We start from the raw sequence: 15,830 nt of genomic DNA, 5'->3' as shown, positions 1-15,830 counted from the left end.
TGGACCAATCAGTGTCATATGAGGAGAATAATGCGGTAGCTACAGGTGGGGTTTAGTTGTTCTATGAGCTGTTAGCAATGGCTGCCTCCAGAGAAGCAGTTAGCTTGCATGTAGCTGTAGGAAATGGGCTGTTTAATCAGGCCTTGACCACATTTCTTTATTAAAACAAGAGCAAAGAGCTGAAACTGAAAGCTTCTCTCAACAGAGAAGATGTTTTTGCATGTCCCCTAATAGGCTTTGATGTGAATTTAAGCCACAGACATGCTTCACTGTTTACTTGGGCAGCTCTAGCTTGTATAGCTCAGGTTAGAACTGGAGCTGTGCATGCCTGTTACCTCATTTTTTCTTGTCGCTCTGATTGGCCTGTCTTGAATGTGACGGACAGAAAGTTCATCCAGTCACCTTCTGAGAATATTGTCCTGCCCAGTATTAATTTTGTCGACTATGACTATGGCTAAAAATGTTCGTCGTCAGCCTTTATTTCCATGACAAAAACTAGACTAACAAAAATCGATCTGTGATTACTAAAACTGACAAAAAGTAAGTTTACTTTTTGTCAAGATGACTAAAACTAGACTAAAATATGATGTAGTTTTTGTCGGACATTCAAATTCTGTGATATTACTCCACTGTGGGTAACTGTCAAAATACAATGCATCTTTAGCTATTCTGCCTCTCAGCTGTAGAAAGCAGGGATCCAGGGTTTAGCAGAGAACACACTACCATGATTTGGTACCAGATTTAGGTAAGAAAATAGATGCTTGGACTAAAAGTAAAAACTAAAATGTGAGGACTTTTTATGGATTAAAATGAGACTAAAATGTGTTTGAGTTTTCGTTGACTAAAACTAGACTAAAACTATAAAGGGTAGAAATTACTAAAATGTGACTAAAACTAAAAGACATTTCATCTAAAGGCTAAGACTGACACTAGAATTGAAAATAGCTGCCAAAATTAACACTGGTCCTGCCCTTTCCAAATGTTTTGTATGTGAGATTTGCCAGATGAATGTTAAATACATCCATGCAATGAATATATCAAACAGTCTATCAGGATAACTCCACATAACACTGAGCTAAAGTCAGACAGATCTAATGTAGACTAGTTTAACACAAGTGAATACTAATTTATTTTACAAGTTTGGAAATGTTTGTAAATGTGAAAGGTCTTTGGCAAAAAGACTTGATTGTGATGTCTTCTTGTACTGGATTATCTGTAGTGAGGCAGGCAGTAGGATAAGTTTCACCCTTTATGGAGTTTAGACACTGGTGGTGGTGATGGAAGGATGTAGGGTGAACTGGACCAGAACACCAATGAGATGGCTTGAGGATTGAAATAAAAGGGGTGCAGAGTGGACCTCTAAGGACCTGGACCCAGATGAGATGTATTGGAGGTGGCTGGGGTGGAGAGGGGTCGCACTGAAACAACAGACCTAGTGTGAAAGAGAGGAGAACAGATTTCCCTCTTCATGCTAAATGTTAAACATCCACTGATTCAGAATAATCCTGCTATAGTAATTATCAGATTACATCCTGTTGATGATATGGTCCTTGCAAGCGAACGGGATTCAAAGGAGGTTGGTCATGGTAAATCTGAATGACACATCACTGCTCATACCTGTTTTTCTTCAATTGAGTTGCCTTTTAAATCTGAACCATACTCCACAAAGTTTGCCACCAGTTCTGTGAAAAACATATGACAAAATGAGGGAGAAAAGTTGTTAAAGAGGCACCATTTGCTTCTCAGCTCATTGCTAAATTATACCCATTGATTTGTATTGCCAGTGACTTCGCTGAATATTACAGCATGTAAGGATACCCATGAGGGAAAAAATGTATGAGCTATATTTGCATAATACAATCCTGATTGCAGGTTTTCACTGAAGACGTACTGGTAATGCATAGTGTGGATGCACGCATTAACCTTGTACCCAATCACCCAACACAAATGGTTCATGCAAGGTGTAAACTACTGCTCAGGCTAGTTAAAATGAAATAAATTGTGTCTTAAAGATGTGCATATAAATCAAACATACTGGGACAGAAAAGCAGTGGAAGTATGAGAATGAAAGTGTGTTTGTGTTGTTGTCTGCCCACAGTAAATGGTTAAGGTTTGAGCATCTGTGGGAGGATATGAGCGTGGGCACAGTGGCCATCACTGCGACCGGGCAGACAGACAGAAAACATGCCGAGTCAGGAGTCAAGCAGGTGTTAGTTCGGCCTGTGTTTGTGTGTGTCAGCCAGGGAGGGAATTTTACGAGAGGTCGGTCTAATAATATTTATTCTGTGAGTGAGTGACATGATTTAAGGAGGAATCCCTCATAAATTCTGGGGTCTGGTTTGACGGACGTTGTTCATGTGTTTGTTGGCTTGCTCTGCTCTGTGTGATGAAGAAAGACAGCACTGATGGTGCCAGGATGAAAAAAGGATAAAAGACAGATGGAGAGGAAGAAAAAAACATTTGTACCATGAAACTTAACATCTGTTTCTTTCTTTCAGAGTGTTTGAACTGCACCAGCTTCACTGATATGAACAGCAGAATAAACACCATAGAATCAAAGGTAAAAATTAAATCTAATCTCTTTTGATTGATTTGATTTAAATAAAGGGGGCAGATTTCTTTTAAATCTCATGTTCTTGTTCCAGATCAAGTTATTAGAAGAGGGACGTTCATCCTTGGTGGTCACCAGTTTACCCAGGGGCCCCACAGAAAATGAGGTGGATACCCCACAACCAACTCCCATTGGACCGCCGTCATACCTTCCATCAGGTGCCAACACTTCTTTTTAAACTTGAATGGAAAGGGCACTGGTAGCCCAGTGGTTATGCCCGGTTGCCCCATTCACAAAGGCTGTTGCCATCAAAGCAGGTGACCTGGGTTCGATTCTGGCCTGTGGCTCCTTTACTGCATGCCATTCCCATATCTCTCTCCCTGTCCTTTTTGATGTTTTTATGTATACTGTACAAGGAAGCACACTAGGTTTCCACATTTTGGGAAATTTGGGTTACCATTAATACATTGTAGGCAACCACTGGTGTGTCATGAACCCCGGGTAGTGATATCAAACGTCTGAATTAATCTTATTTTCACCTCATTTTACATTACATCTACACCCTCCTTATCGTTTTCTCTAAAGCTGCACTCGGATTTAAGGCTTTAAGGATGACACTCCACAGAAAATATGTAGCACGAATAATGCAACCATTTGACATTACTCCCCAGAGTAGGTCTGCCCCCACAGGCCTGAAAGACCCAGTATACGGGCCCTCCCCAGATGTCATTTAATAAAATTAACACATGCACCTTGGATCAGCACCAATAGCGCTAGCGTCCTTGCTAACTCCTCCTGGCATGGCTCCAATCAGCTTTGGAGCTGAATGCAAAAAGTTTGCTACTGGTCCCAGCATGGCTATACACACTGACATTACTGTCATAAGAGTCAGCTTTAGTAAGCCAGCTTTATGTAAATATTATGAAGATAAAGGTGCATACCATTCTAAGCAGAGGTGATCTACATTTTCAAACAAGAGACAATAAATATATTAAATATCAGGGAGGACCACTTTGCTAAAATACACACATGATTTGCAGTTACAATTACTGTTCTTTATTAGCAGTTATTAATTTATATGTATTGCCATTATTTCATATTTGGCAGTTTGGCTGTTCTGTTCTGGGGTTCGCTCTTCTGCGAGCCTACATGGAAAGCATCAGGCAGGAACAGTAAATGTTCCTGCTTTTCCTGTGTGTACAAGGAAAGCCTGAGGCAGGGAGAGAAGCAGCTATAAAGTAAGAGCAGAGCGGGCATCAATAACAACAGAATGACACTGATTAAGTCAGAGGCAGGATAAAGGAGGAGCTGGGGTGGAGGAGGGTTGCATAAAGTGGCTTGCAAAGGGACCAGCAAAGCGTAGCCAGGCTACAGCGGTTTAAATATGGCAGCATGGGTGTGGTTATCCAATAGCATGTTTAGAGCAAATCAACTGATGAGGGCTTGCATGAGATCAGCTGACCTCAACTATATGGCAGGACTGGACTCAGTTGCCTACTTGAACTAGTGCTATATACTCAATTTTGTTGCTTGAATAGGTTATAGTAAGTATTTAGGGTTAAATCAAATCATTGTTTGTACTGAGAATATACCATCTCTTTACTACCCTCCATGGATTCCTGACTTTCTCTGGGCCCCAGAAAGCTTTTCTCTTTTTCCTCCTTATAAGAGAGCTTGACCCACAGTGCATTGCACAACAATGGCAGCCCACATGTGAATCTATTTTCAAAACTTTCCCTACACATATATAGATATAAATATAGTGTGTTTCTTTATACAGCATACTGTATATATGTAGGACACTTATACTAATCCAGTTAAATAATCATGTCTTAATATGCAGGGTTCCTTTGATGTGTCATTCATGAACGAGCTGGTTCACAGAGCCGGCTCTTTTAAGTGATCAATAAGATCCAGATCCCATTTGAGAGCCGTTTTACATCATTGTTATTATTCCTATTATTATTTTTGTATATTTTGTGTGTGTCTGTTTTTGTGATTGATTAGTAGGGATGATCTTTTCTCCACACTGCTCTGCCATAGACACACCATTCATTAGGGACTCATGCTTGATGGTGTAACATTGTTTTATATCAGGTGTGCCATACAGCCTCTCCAGTTTCATTTTTCAAAGCTTGTGTAAATGATTTCTCAAAGTCTATGTAGTGACTCTAAGATTTCTCTGTTACAATGGTTCAGGGAGTAGAGGGCCCCCTGGACCCGTCGGACCTCCAGGACTTCCAGGTTCTGCTGGACCACCTGGTCCGGCTGGGAGAACAGGCCCACCTGGACCCACAGGTAAAGTATCAGGGTTAGACTTTTCAGTTTAATCAGCTTATCTAAAGATGGCTGAAGAGAACGGCTCTTTCAAAATAACCTGGATACTCTTGATTGTATTTTCTGTCTGTGCTCAGGACCAAAGGGAGGCAGAGGTCTCCCAGGAGAAGCAGGTCTCCCCGGCCCCCCTGGTCCACCGGGTCCTCCGGGGTCAAACGCCTTTCCCATCAGAGAGCGAGGTGACGTTTTTCATGTGGACAATCAAGGTGAATAAATTACTCAACCTCTTTTGCATTCACTTAAGGCTAAATTGTCCCAGATGGCTTCAAATGAGAACATAATAGACGTCGATCACACACACATGGTTGATTTCTGACCCAGAACAATTTGTGAAACCACCGGAGCGTTCGCTTTCTGGATGGTCTGAATTGATGCCAAAACCACAGATCCATTTCTACACAGTTTATCCCACAATGAGTCACCAGTTTGTATGCTTTATGTTTATCCCGTTGTTCTTTTTTCTGTTAATTTGACAGGCAGAATGTGAACTCTGGCTAGGTTGGGTTTTTTTGTTTGGAAAATGGTTTTAAGGGGCACAGGTGGAAGCATGAGGACAACAGAAAGGCTGCAGCCAAGATTTTAAAGTAGAAATGTGTCTTTAGATTTAAGTGAGGCTAAATTAGTAATGGAGTATTGTTTCTGTGCAGCAAAGGGCTGGCTTACATTTACTTTAATTGTTTCCGTGTGTTTAGCTGCTGCTGAGCCACTGTTTACTGTAACCTCATTAGGCAGCACCAACAACAATGGAGCCAAATACAACATTAATGAATTAGCCCAGGTGGTTTGAAACAACTGAATTTATTAGACAAATAGACATTTGTCATTCAAGTTCTTTGTGCACTCCTTGCAAAGATCTGGGCAGTTTTCCTCTTTCTTTTTTAGGCTTTTGCCGTCATTTAGATAGGGCAGCAGATAAAGTAAGAAATCACGAAGAAAGAAAGGACTGAAAGAAGGAGGCGCAGGTTGAACTTGAACCTCAGATGCTTACTTGGAGGTCTACAGCCTCTGTACATGGAGTGCAACCTAACCATATTGGGTCATCAGAACCCCAAAATTTGTGTGATTTAAAGTGTTAAAAGTACATATAGTCATTTATTTTTTTCATTGTGTCTCACTCTTAAACCTCCATATGTGTTAAACATATAAACAGAGAACATGAACATGTGCAAAAGTAACATCTGTGATTTTTAACATCCAACTTTAACCACAGGGAGGCAGCAGAAGTCCACGCTATAATCACTACCTCATGAGGACTGCTGGCTCTGATTAGGCTTTTTGGCTGCGTCTGCCTTTCTGTGTCTGCGGGTCTGGAACTATGTAGATTTGGGTCTGTGGGACCATGTAAGCTGAGGGGGGGCCAACTGGCTGTAAATCAGGCCTAATTTGTTAGCTGTCAGCACAACAGTCTGCGTTTGGGGGGAACAGGCCGAGGCCCCGAGCCAAAATCTGGGCCGGCTACGAACGAGGGAGGAGATAGTCTGCCACTCATGTGGAGTTTCTCGGGGAGGCAGCCAGGCTGGAGGAGACTGTAACATTAGAAAATTAGTTCCAGAGGGAAATCTGGTCCTTCTAGAGCCACTCTGTGGACTGCAGCCATAGTGTAACAGTGCTGTCTCAACACGGGGGAAGACTGATTCCTAACATATGTTAAAGTGGAGAGGAAGTGTGGCGCAGTTGCAAACAAATTTAAACTTACAAGCATATTTTAAAACATCCTACATGCTGAGAACAAGGAACGACTTCCGCCTCCTGAGTGTTTCTGTGGGCAGAGATCATGTCTAAACATTTACAGCTCCATTAATGGGATCCTACAGCTGCTCCTGTTGATCAAACCAGATCTAATCCTACTGTTGACTGATGATGGAGCTCTGAAGGCCAACTGCTGACCACTGATGTCTTAACTTTTCATCATTGTTGAAAAGCATCACAATCCCATGAGATTAAGGCTGTTAGAGACATCAATGGTGGAAATGTGTGGATACAGCAAACTATTTTAAAGGCATTTTACGCGTCTAATGTTTACTTTGGATACGTAAAATCCTTTTAACAAGCTGGTGGTTCAAATTTCAATGTTAAGATGACAAATACCTCAGACTCAACCCAAGTGACCACTTTTCATGTTATTTATGGCTCATTTACCCCTAATTTCACCACATGCGTAAACTAGAACATGTGTTTGCTTTGACTGCCTCCTTCTAAAATCTTAAAAATCTCACTGATCTCCAAAAAACTGTATCCTTATCAGGCCTTATTGAGTTTTTGCATGTTTGAGCAGTGGCTAACACTGACACCTCACAGCAAAAAGGTTTCTGGTACAAATCCACATTGGATTGAGCATTTTTGTGTGGCGTTTGCATGTTCACCCCTTGCATTCATGGGTTCCCTACAGGTATTCTGGCTTCCTCAGAAGAAATACTTCCTATGTTAATTGGTGACTCTAAATTGCCCGTAGGTGTGTGTGCAAGAGTTGGCCATCTCTTTACGTCAGCCCTGTAATTAACTGGTGACCAGTACCACACCTCTTATCTACTGAGCAGGATAAGTGGTTCAGATTAAATATATTGTGTCTTAGAACCTCATTTCTGTCATCAGGCAGATCCATCTTGTGAAAGCTTCAATATGAAATGCTTGTGCCAGGTCTAAGAATGGACGGACCAATCAGCATCATTGTAGGAGAGCAAGGCAGTAGCTATGGGTTTGGTTTACTTTTACTATAAGCTGCTGCAAGCTATCAAACAATGGTTGCTGCCTGTGAAGCTTTTAGCTTGGATTTAGGGTGTTTTAATGTGAGAGAGGGAGTGAGCATGTGTTTACATGGAATTCATTAGACATGACAAAATCCTTGGTAAAAGAAGTCCACAACAGGATATATGGCACAGTAATGGTTTGATCCCACTTTTCTTGCTTTTGTCAATGTGGGGAGGCAAATCAAAACTCCATTAATCTTTCAGCACTAATAATGGAAATATTTCAATATTTGTTTTATTCTTTGAAAAAGTTATAAGATACTACAAAAAAAATCTATCTTGCTGGTATTAAAGATTTGGCACCTACACATTAAATTTCTATTTTATCCATGAATGTGATTGACATCTTGATTGTAATTAGCTGTCATCACAGTCCCCATTGTCTTCATTATCCATTATCTTACTTAACCTGACATTTTCATTGTTTTTGTTTTTTTTTTTTTTTCAGAAGAGTTCCTCGTCAGTCCCATTCTTCCTACTCCTGAGATTGTAGCAGGACCTCCTGGTCCTCCTGGTCCTTCTGGTCCTCCTGGTCCTGCAGGTCCTGTTGGCCCCTCAGGTTTGCATGCATGATGTCTTTATTGCACTTCATTTATGATAGCAGCCTTCAGCTTGTCTGTATTGTTGAGGCTGGTGTCTTCCTCTTCCTCTTGACATTTCTGCACAGATTCTCGAATATGGGGTTCAGGTCAGTTGAGCTGGCTGGCCAATCAAACACAGTAATACACGGTGGTCAGGTGCCAAGTCCTGCTGGAAAAGGAAATCAGTGTTTTCATAAAGCTTGTCAGCAGATGAAAGCATAAAGTGCTCTAAAATCTTCTGGTAGACACTGACAGTGTTGACTCTGGACTTCATAAAGCACAGGGGGCCAACAGCAGCAGATAACATGGACCTCAAGCCATCACTGACTGTGGAAACTGAAAACACTGGACATCAAGCATCTTGGAGTCTGTGCCTCTCAGATCTTCCTCCAGACTCTGGCACCTTGATTTCATATGAAATACAAAATGTACTTTAATCTGAAAATAGGACTTTGGACTGCTGATCAGCGGTCCAGTTCTTTTTCATCTTAGCCCAGGTGAGACGCTGATGACATCTGTGGTTCAGGATTGGTTGACACTAAGAACACAACACTTTAAACCCATTTCCTGGACCTGTCTGTGTGGTGGCTCTAGATCCACTGACTCCAGCCTCAGTCCACTCCTTTTTAAGTTCACCTAAGTTCTTACATCTGCTTTGTTTGACAATCCTCTGAAAGCTGAACTCATCCCTGTTGCTTGTGCTCCTTTTCTTACCACACTTGTCTCTACCAGTCAACTCTCCATGAATATGCTTTGATACAGAACTCTGAGAACAGCCTGCCCTTTCAGCAAAGACCTTCTGTGGCTTACCCTCCTTGTAAAGGGTGTCAATGATTGCCTTCTGACAAGAGTCAAGTCAGCAGTCTTCACCATGATTGCAGTTGTGTGTACTGAGTGAGAGAGCTAATATTTGAGATAATGGATTTTTAGTGAGCTCTTAGCCATAACCATTAAGATTAAAACACAAAAAGACTTGAAATATTTCACTTTGTATTAGATCAAAATAGAATGTCTGGAAATGTAACTTTTTGAAGTAAATCACAGGAAAAATGAACTTTTTATTTGATGTTTTAATTTTTTAGATGTACCTGCAAGTGCACAACTCACAAAACTTTAATCAAATCAATCTGGTTCAAGGTAAAGATAAATCTGGTGAAACAGCACTTTGAAGTCAAACTGTATTTGTTTTAATTAGTTAGAATTTTGGAGATGTACTCACTGCATTAGCTTTATCCAAGAAAACCCAGTTTAAACAGGTACCAAAATATGTCTCATGTTGTTTTGTAACATTATGAAACACTTAATTCATTGTAAATTAGTAGAAAAGAGAATGTGGGGGTCCACATGGTTTGATTTTGTGTTTATTTGGATAAATCCTGGCTATTCCTTTCACAAGACAGTTTAATTTCTGAATTAAATTAAGCTGTTTTCATACAGGTGGAATGAATTCTGATATTGCTCAAATGTCTAAAAAAAAAAAAAAAACATTTTAACATTCACCCCTTTTGTGTGTGCTTGTTATTCCCATCAGGCCCTCCTGGACAGCAAGGACTTGCAGGGATAGCAGGCCCACCAGGACTAAATGTGAGTGTTTGTTAATCAATAAACTGATCATTGTTTTAATTGGCTCATTAATGACTAATCTTCTGGGCTTTTTTCTGATAATAGGGTAAAGAAGGTCTCCAAGGCAAGCCCGGGGATCCTGGGGCTAAAGGAGATCCAGGGGAAAAGGTGAGGCTGCTTAAAAAAAACGCCCTCGTTATTGGATTAGCACACTGGCTGAACATATTTGATTCTGATGAACTATCAAAACGCTTTCTGTTCTACGGTTTGTAAATGTTCCTAGCCGTCATGCAATCTTAAACACATTAAAGGTGAACAAGCTTTTCTTCAAAGACCTACTCAGAGCTGTGACTAATCCCTCTCTTTCTCTCTCCGCTCTCGTCCGAGGCTGGGCCTCACTAATCAGGCGACCATGTCGGGTCCTTCGCTTTTATCCGTCTCTCTGGTGGGCCTCTGTCTTTAAACCTGATCCCATTCTAAACTAGCATGTTTTAGGATTGGAGGTCTGGTGAAGAGGCAGATTAACACGGGGGATAAAGAGTGTATGTATGAGCAGAAGACCTTAATTATTCCTCTCTGGTCCCTCTCCACCAGGGGTCTCCAGGTGCAACAGGCCAGCAGGGTCCACCGGTACGTATGAGGTTTGTGTGCTGGATAAAACACACAAAACACAGAGATGACTAGATTATTTTAATCTTGTTTTACAGGGAGCACCGGGGCCAAAAGGAGAGCCAGGAGAAGGCCTGAATGAGGTGAGACACATGAGTACATTTCACTCCTGAGGACACAGATAAAAATGCCTAAAAATGAAAAAGCATGATGTTTTTCAGGGTGAGGCCGTGCAGCAGCTCAGGGAGGCCCTAAAGATCCTTGCTGAGAGAGTTCTGATCCTGGAGCACATGATCGGCGTTCACGGTGAGGAGGATTTTTGGCCAGGCTTCAGAATGATGATGTTACAGGAATACTTTGTTATTTGGATAAACTTGCTTATTAGTTTTCTACATGAAAGGACTGATAGCACTGAGAAATGTAATAACCAGTGGCTACAGTCAGCATAGCTTAGCACAAAGACAGGAAAGAGGGGGAAACAGTAAGCCTTGTTCTGACAGAGACTAGCAAAATCAACCTAGCAATGCTAAAGATCACATATTCAAGACCAGGTGATTCTGGGAGATGTTTGAACTTGAGAGCCAAGCAAATACACCCTTTCTCACAGTACTCCACCCTTAAAATTCAATGATAAACATTTCAAGAGATAACACTCCAAATAATAACTAATGAAAATGTTTATGGAAGAATCTGGAGCTTCTCATATTTAAAGGTAAGTTAGCCTCTGCTAGGTCTCATCATTGTCCAGCTTTGTTTCTTTTGTCTGCTACAGAGGGAGATTAGCCAACGGAGGCAGAATTCAAAACGTAACTGTTTCTGTTTGGCTAAAATTAAATGTTAGACAAGCAGCAAACTCCGCTGTTAAAATGTGAATCCATATGAGGAAGAGCAAAAAACTGCTGTTCCTGTAGTGTCCATTGAGGCTGGCTGCTTAAACTAACCCCTAATTTTCATAAAGCAGTTATTTCTGCTCTATTATCAGCCCTTCATACTTTACATAGGGGCCTAGTAATATGGCATGTAGTTCATCTGTAGTTTTGTAAGACATTATGTTATTCCACTTATATTAAATCTGTGGCATTTGATGTTACAGTGATGAATTTACATTATTTTTTGTATTTATTGCAATCTTGATTTTGATAAATGGTATGCTTAGAACAAAGTTTTATTTAAAAGGCCGATCTCTGTTATTATGAGTGGCCTTCTAACAAAACCAGAGAGGGGGGATAATATCCACTCCAATCTACTTCATTGTTATAGCACATTTTAAGAACATTACGTCCACCAAAGAGCTGCACAGTAACTAAAAATTTAAATTAAAACATAAAACCACAGTGGACATAAAAATACGAAAAAGAACATAAAAACTTACAAGCAACAAAAACTTATAAAACAAACATAACAAGGTGACAAAAAAACAAAAATTAAAGCAAGTATTAAAAAAAGAGACACACAGAAGAATACAAAGAAAGCAGCTGTCCTACTTAAATATGTTGAGGTCAGACAGCTTATATTTTCATTATTAATTGAACGTGAGATGGAAGACTTAAATCAGTGTATCAGTGGTGGCACGAAGCAGCAGACTTTCACTATCTGTTAATCTGTAGAGCCTGTATCAGACACCACTCACGCTACTACAACTAAAATGAGAGTAGATTGATTTTTAACCATAAATGATGTCATGAGACAGTTTTAAACCTACAAATAATGCAGACATAGTCGGCAAAATAAGGCAAGAGGCCCACTTTGGTGTAGTCTCTGTCTGAAGTATGTCCACAAAGCTAAGAAAGGAGCAAATATCTTCTTTCTCTTGACTACTGTTAGCAACTGCTGCTACCACTAGCTTGTTGAGGACATGCTGCAGAGTGGAAACTGTCAACAAAAAAAGTCCCTATCACCTATACAGCGGCCAGCCACAAGGGGGCGATTGAGATATTTTAGCTACATATTTCTGAAGCCCTCTTGATTTCTATTACTGAGTTTGATGCTAATACATTACTGGGTTTGATTGGCCAAAAACACACAGGAAGTAGATCCTCTGTAAAAGTTGGGGGGAAAATTGCACTCTCAAAGAGCCTTATGTGGAAAATTAATGCCAAAAACTGTAACTTCAATCAAGATACCACTAATAAGTATGCGTTTACCATACTTATGCGTTTACCAAACCTAAGTGTGCTTTTGGCCCGCTAAGGAAGGTTGAAAGCTTTATTTAAACTTCAAGAAAAAATCAAAACAAATGCATGCCATGTTTTTGACCTCTCAAACTTTCTGAATTTGATAATCATACGGGGCAGGATGAGAAGCTGTTGGGGGCCTGATGTGGCCCCTGGGCCTCCAGTTGATGATCACTGATATATAGTGATGGACAGCCTCGCCCCTACTGGGCGACAGCCCATAGTCTGTGAGGGAAGAGTAGAACCTTAAAAAAATTTCAGAGGGAGATTGGACAAATCGTCTGTCCTTCACATTCATAACAGGCCAATCAGAGTGACAAGACGTAGCATAGTGGGCATGCACAGCCCAGGGGAGTAAACTACACTGTGCGATCTCTACAGGTAGCCGTCACCACAATTTACTATCAGCCAGTTAGTGAATCAAACTCTCACCAAAGCTAGTCAAGAGAAGAGCAAAAATATACATTTCTTTTCTTTTAATAAATAAACTTTATTCAGTGCTGATTAAACTTTTGCTGAAGCCACATCCTTCATCCTAGTTTGCAGGCTCACAGTGAAGCTGAACAGCCTTGTTCTTCATAAACGATGCTGATTGGTCCATTCATACTCAAAATGGGCACAAACATGTCAGACTGAGGTGTTGCAAGGTTAATATTAAGCCACAACAAAACTGTAAACAAAGGAAACACTCAGACAGCTGAGACAGCTCTTAGAAGCTGCTCTTTTGCAAAAAATACAACTCTCCCATATAACTTAATGTTCTGAGGTGAGTTTTCATTTCAAGCTAACCAGTTCCCTATAATCTTTGTTTGCCAAAAAGTATACCACTGTTTCCTTGAAAAGCAAGTTTATGACAAAATGAGGGGGAAAAGCTGTTAAAGAGGCACCTCTTGCTTCGTAGCTCATGGCTAAATCACCCCTATTTATTTGTATTGACAGCAGTTTCACTGCACACATCATGTAAGGATACCTACATGGAGAAAAATGATGTATGAGCTGTTATTTACATAAGAGGCAGACTGTCGGTGAAGAGGTTTCTTTAAGGCATAATGTAGACGCAGGCACAAAGTGGAGTTAACTTGGTATTTGAATGCCCTAAAGGGATGCTAATGCAAGGTACAAACTACCCCACAGAGGCATCAGTGCTCGTTTCATTCTGTCTCGTAAGAACTCAAAAACCACTCACAGGAGCTTTAAAGTATTTCTTACTGAAATTATTTTTGGATGATTGTTTTTTGTTGTTCAATGTTTTAACACAGATAACTCTGAAGGATCTGGATTTGGCAGCATCTTAGACCCCCTGTCATTCTCTGCTTTAAAGATCAAGCGCCTCCAGCCTGTTCAGACCCCTCCTCTAATTCCAGCACTGGGGGAGAGACAAAGAAGAGCTTCCCTCTGAGAGCATAGCCCATTTTTGTATGCACTGTGTATAAATGTAATGGATGTGGCAGATTTTGCTTGACTGGAGTTTCAGTATTTGTGTCTTATATTACAAGGATTTATTTGCCTTTTATTGTGTTGTTTATCATTTATGAGTACAGCTGTAAAAACAATGCTCTTTGCAGGCTTGAGATGTTGAGCATTTCATCCATATGGAAAGATTTTTTGACCTGTTGATCCTACATAACTTCAGCAACAGCTCTTGTACAATGTTGCACTATGAAATATAGTCTCATAAAGAGTCATGAAGCTTTTGGCATCTTTCTTTAACCTGTTAACCTGTCAAATCATATTTCTTAGTGTTTCTTCTCTCTGACTGTCTGGTTGCTCTGCCTTGTTAAAACTGAGGTGAACAAGACACGCTGCCAAGAATATCTGCTTAAAATAAAGTGAGGTGAAATGAATAACATCTGGAGAGTACACATCTGGATCGCAAAAAGAAAAGATGCTGAAGCTGTTGAGTTCTGGCCTGGAAACTACAAATGCTGCTTGTCTCCAGTGTACCTCCAACAGACTGAACAGGATTACATGGACTCCTTCAAAAACCGCCTCTGAGGTTTGTTTCCAAATAGATACGATCATTGTACAATACAGCTCAGGGCCTTTTGGTCTCTGAGTATGAAGCCTGCTTTATCTCATTTTTTCTCAATTGTAAGGTTCATCTGTGCAGGAATAATTTGGCATTTTGTGCTTATTTTATTTCATCTTTTATGGGAAGACAATTAGAACCACTTCTATGATTAGATACTAAATATAAAAGTAAATCCTCTGCATTGTGTACCCAAAAAACTAAAGTCAAGGTAAAGTGACTTCTGGGCAATGGTCTTTAAAACTGCCCCCTTATTTGAACACTTCAAACCAAAGGGAGCACAACGTGAATTAATGCTCTTCTCCTCATGGATTCGCCAACGTAGCATAAAGCTTCTGAGAGGAAGTTTCGGTCAATGCCAACTTTGGCAACACTTGTTGTACACTTGTACCTCATTTAGCTGAGTTTGTCCCCTAGGATGTATAAGTAGTGATGTTTTTAATTTGGAAAAAAAAGAGTCACCCAACTTTCATTTCTCAGTCAAAAATATTACTCAATGAGAATCTCTGTCACAAACATGAAAAAAAAGTTTTGAGTGCAGCATGCTGTAGATGAACTCTCGGACACCTACCCCCAAGCAGGAATTTCACACAATAAATGTGCTTTGTTAACAATGGTCTGTTGCTTTTTTAGGTCACGTAGAGGCAGCAGTATCAGTTTCAATCCATGTCATTACCAGCAAAAAAGTGCAGACTTCATTGTTATTTCACCCCAATGAGATATATTTGTCTCTGTTTCTAGTTTTCATCAATGAAACACACATGAAACCTCTTCTCAGTCAGTAAGCTTAAAGTCTTTGTGAGTTTCTGGTACATCTTAGCATGTCACTGATCTATGCTATAATTTTAAGTGCAGCAGGAGTTGCACTGTTGTCTGTCCTGATGAGACATAGAGCTCATCTTATTTGTACCAGAAGTCGAGCAGAAAGTCTGTTTTTATAGGAAATGTAAGCAGCTGTAAAGTTTATGTTTTCACTGACTTAGAACAATCAGCTGCCTGCAACTTGTTAGCAAGATCAACAATAAGAAGGCCCAAGGTAACTAAAAGAAGACACAGGCCCAACTACAGAATGCCTGGGCTCCTTAATCGCCAGCAAATAGGCCCTCTTTAGAAGTATTTCAATGATATTTACACTATTAATATGAATGCTTTCATTTCAGACCAGTACTATTAGCACTAGGCTAGTCTGGCTGCAGACCGTACATCTCTTACAGCCACTCTCACAGACTGTACATCTGA

General features: G+C 40.4%; 1 protein-coding gene across 1 annotated transcript in view; it reads left to right on the top strand.

Moving 5' to 3' along the window:
* The window catches only part of LOC121525683 (collagen alpha-1(XXVI) chain), a 40,431-nt gene extending 26,470 nt beyond the window's left edge, over positions 1-13,961 (top strand). Inside the window, exons 4-14 of the mRNA XM_041811794.1 lie at positions 2,499-2,560; positions 2,646-2,769; positions 4,751-4,849; positions 4,966-5,094; positions 8,084-8,167; positions 9,748-9,800; positions 9,885-9,947; positions 10,374-10,409; positions 10,487-10,531; positions 10,610-10,694; positions 13,822-13,961. Of these exons, the coding sequence (XP_041667728.1) occupies positions 2,499-2,560; positions 2,646-2,769; positions 4,751-4,849; positions 4,966-5,094; positions 8,084-8,167; positions 9,748-9,800; positions 9,885-9,947; positions 10,374-10,409; positions 10,487-10,531; positions 10,610-10,694; positions 13,822-13,961 (920 nt within the window). The remainder of the gene's footprint in view (positions 1-2,498; positions 2,561-2,645; positions 2,770-4,750; positions 4,850-4,965; positions 5,095-8,083; positions 8,168-9,747; positions 9,801-9,884; positions 9,948-10,373; positions 10,410-10,486; positions 10,532-10,609; positions 10,695-13,821) is intronic.
* Positions 13,962-15,830: the final 1,869 nt, after the last annotated feature.

The sequence above is a fragment of the Cheilinus undulatus genome, linkage group 2, assembly GCF_018320785.1.
Source record: "Cheilinus undulatus linkage group 2, ASM1832078v1, whole genome shotgun sequence".
In the NCBI taxonomy this organism is placed as follows: domain Eukaryota; kingdom Metazoa; phylum Chordata; class Actinopteri; order Labriformes; family Labridae; genus Cheilinus; species Cheilinus undulatus.
This window is presented reverse-complemented; position numbering and strand designations above follow the sequence as displayed.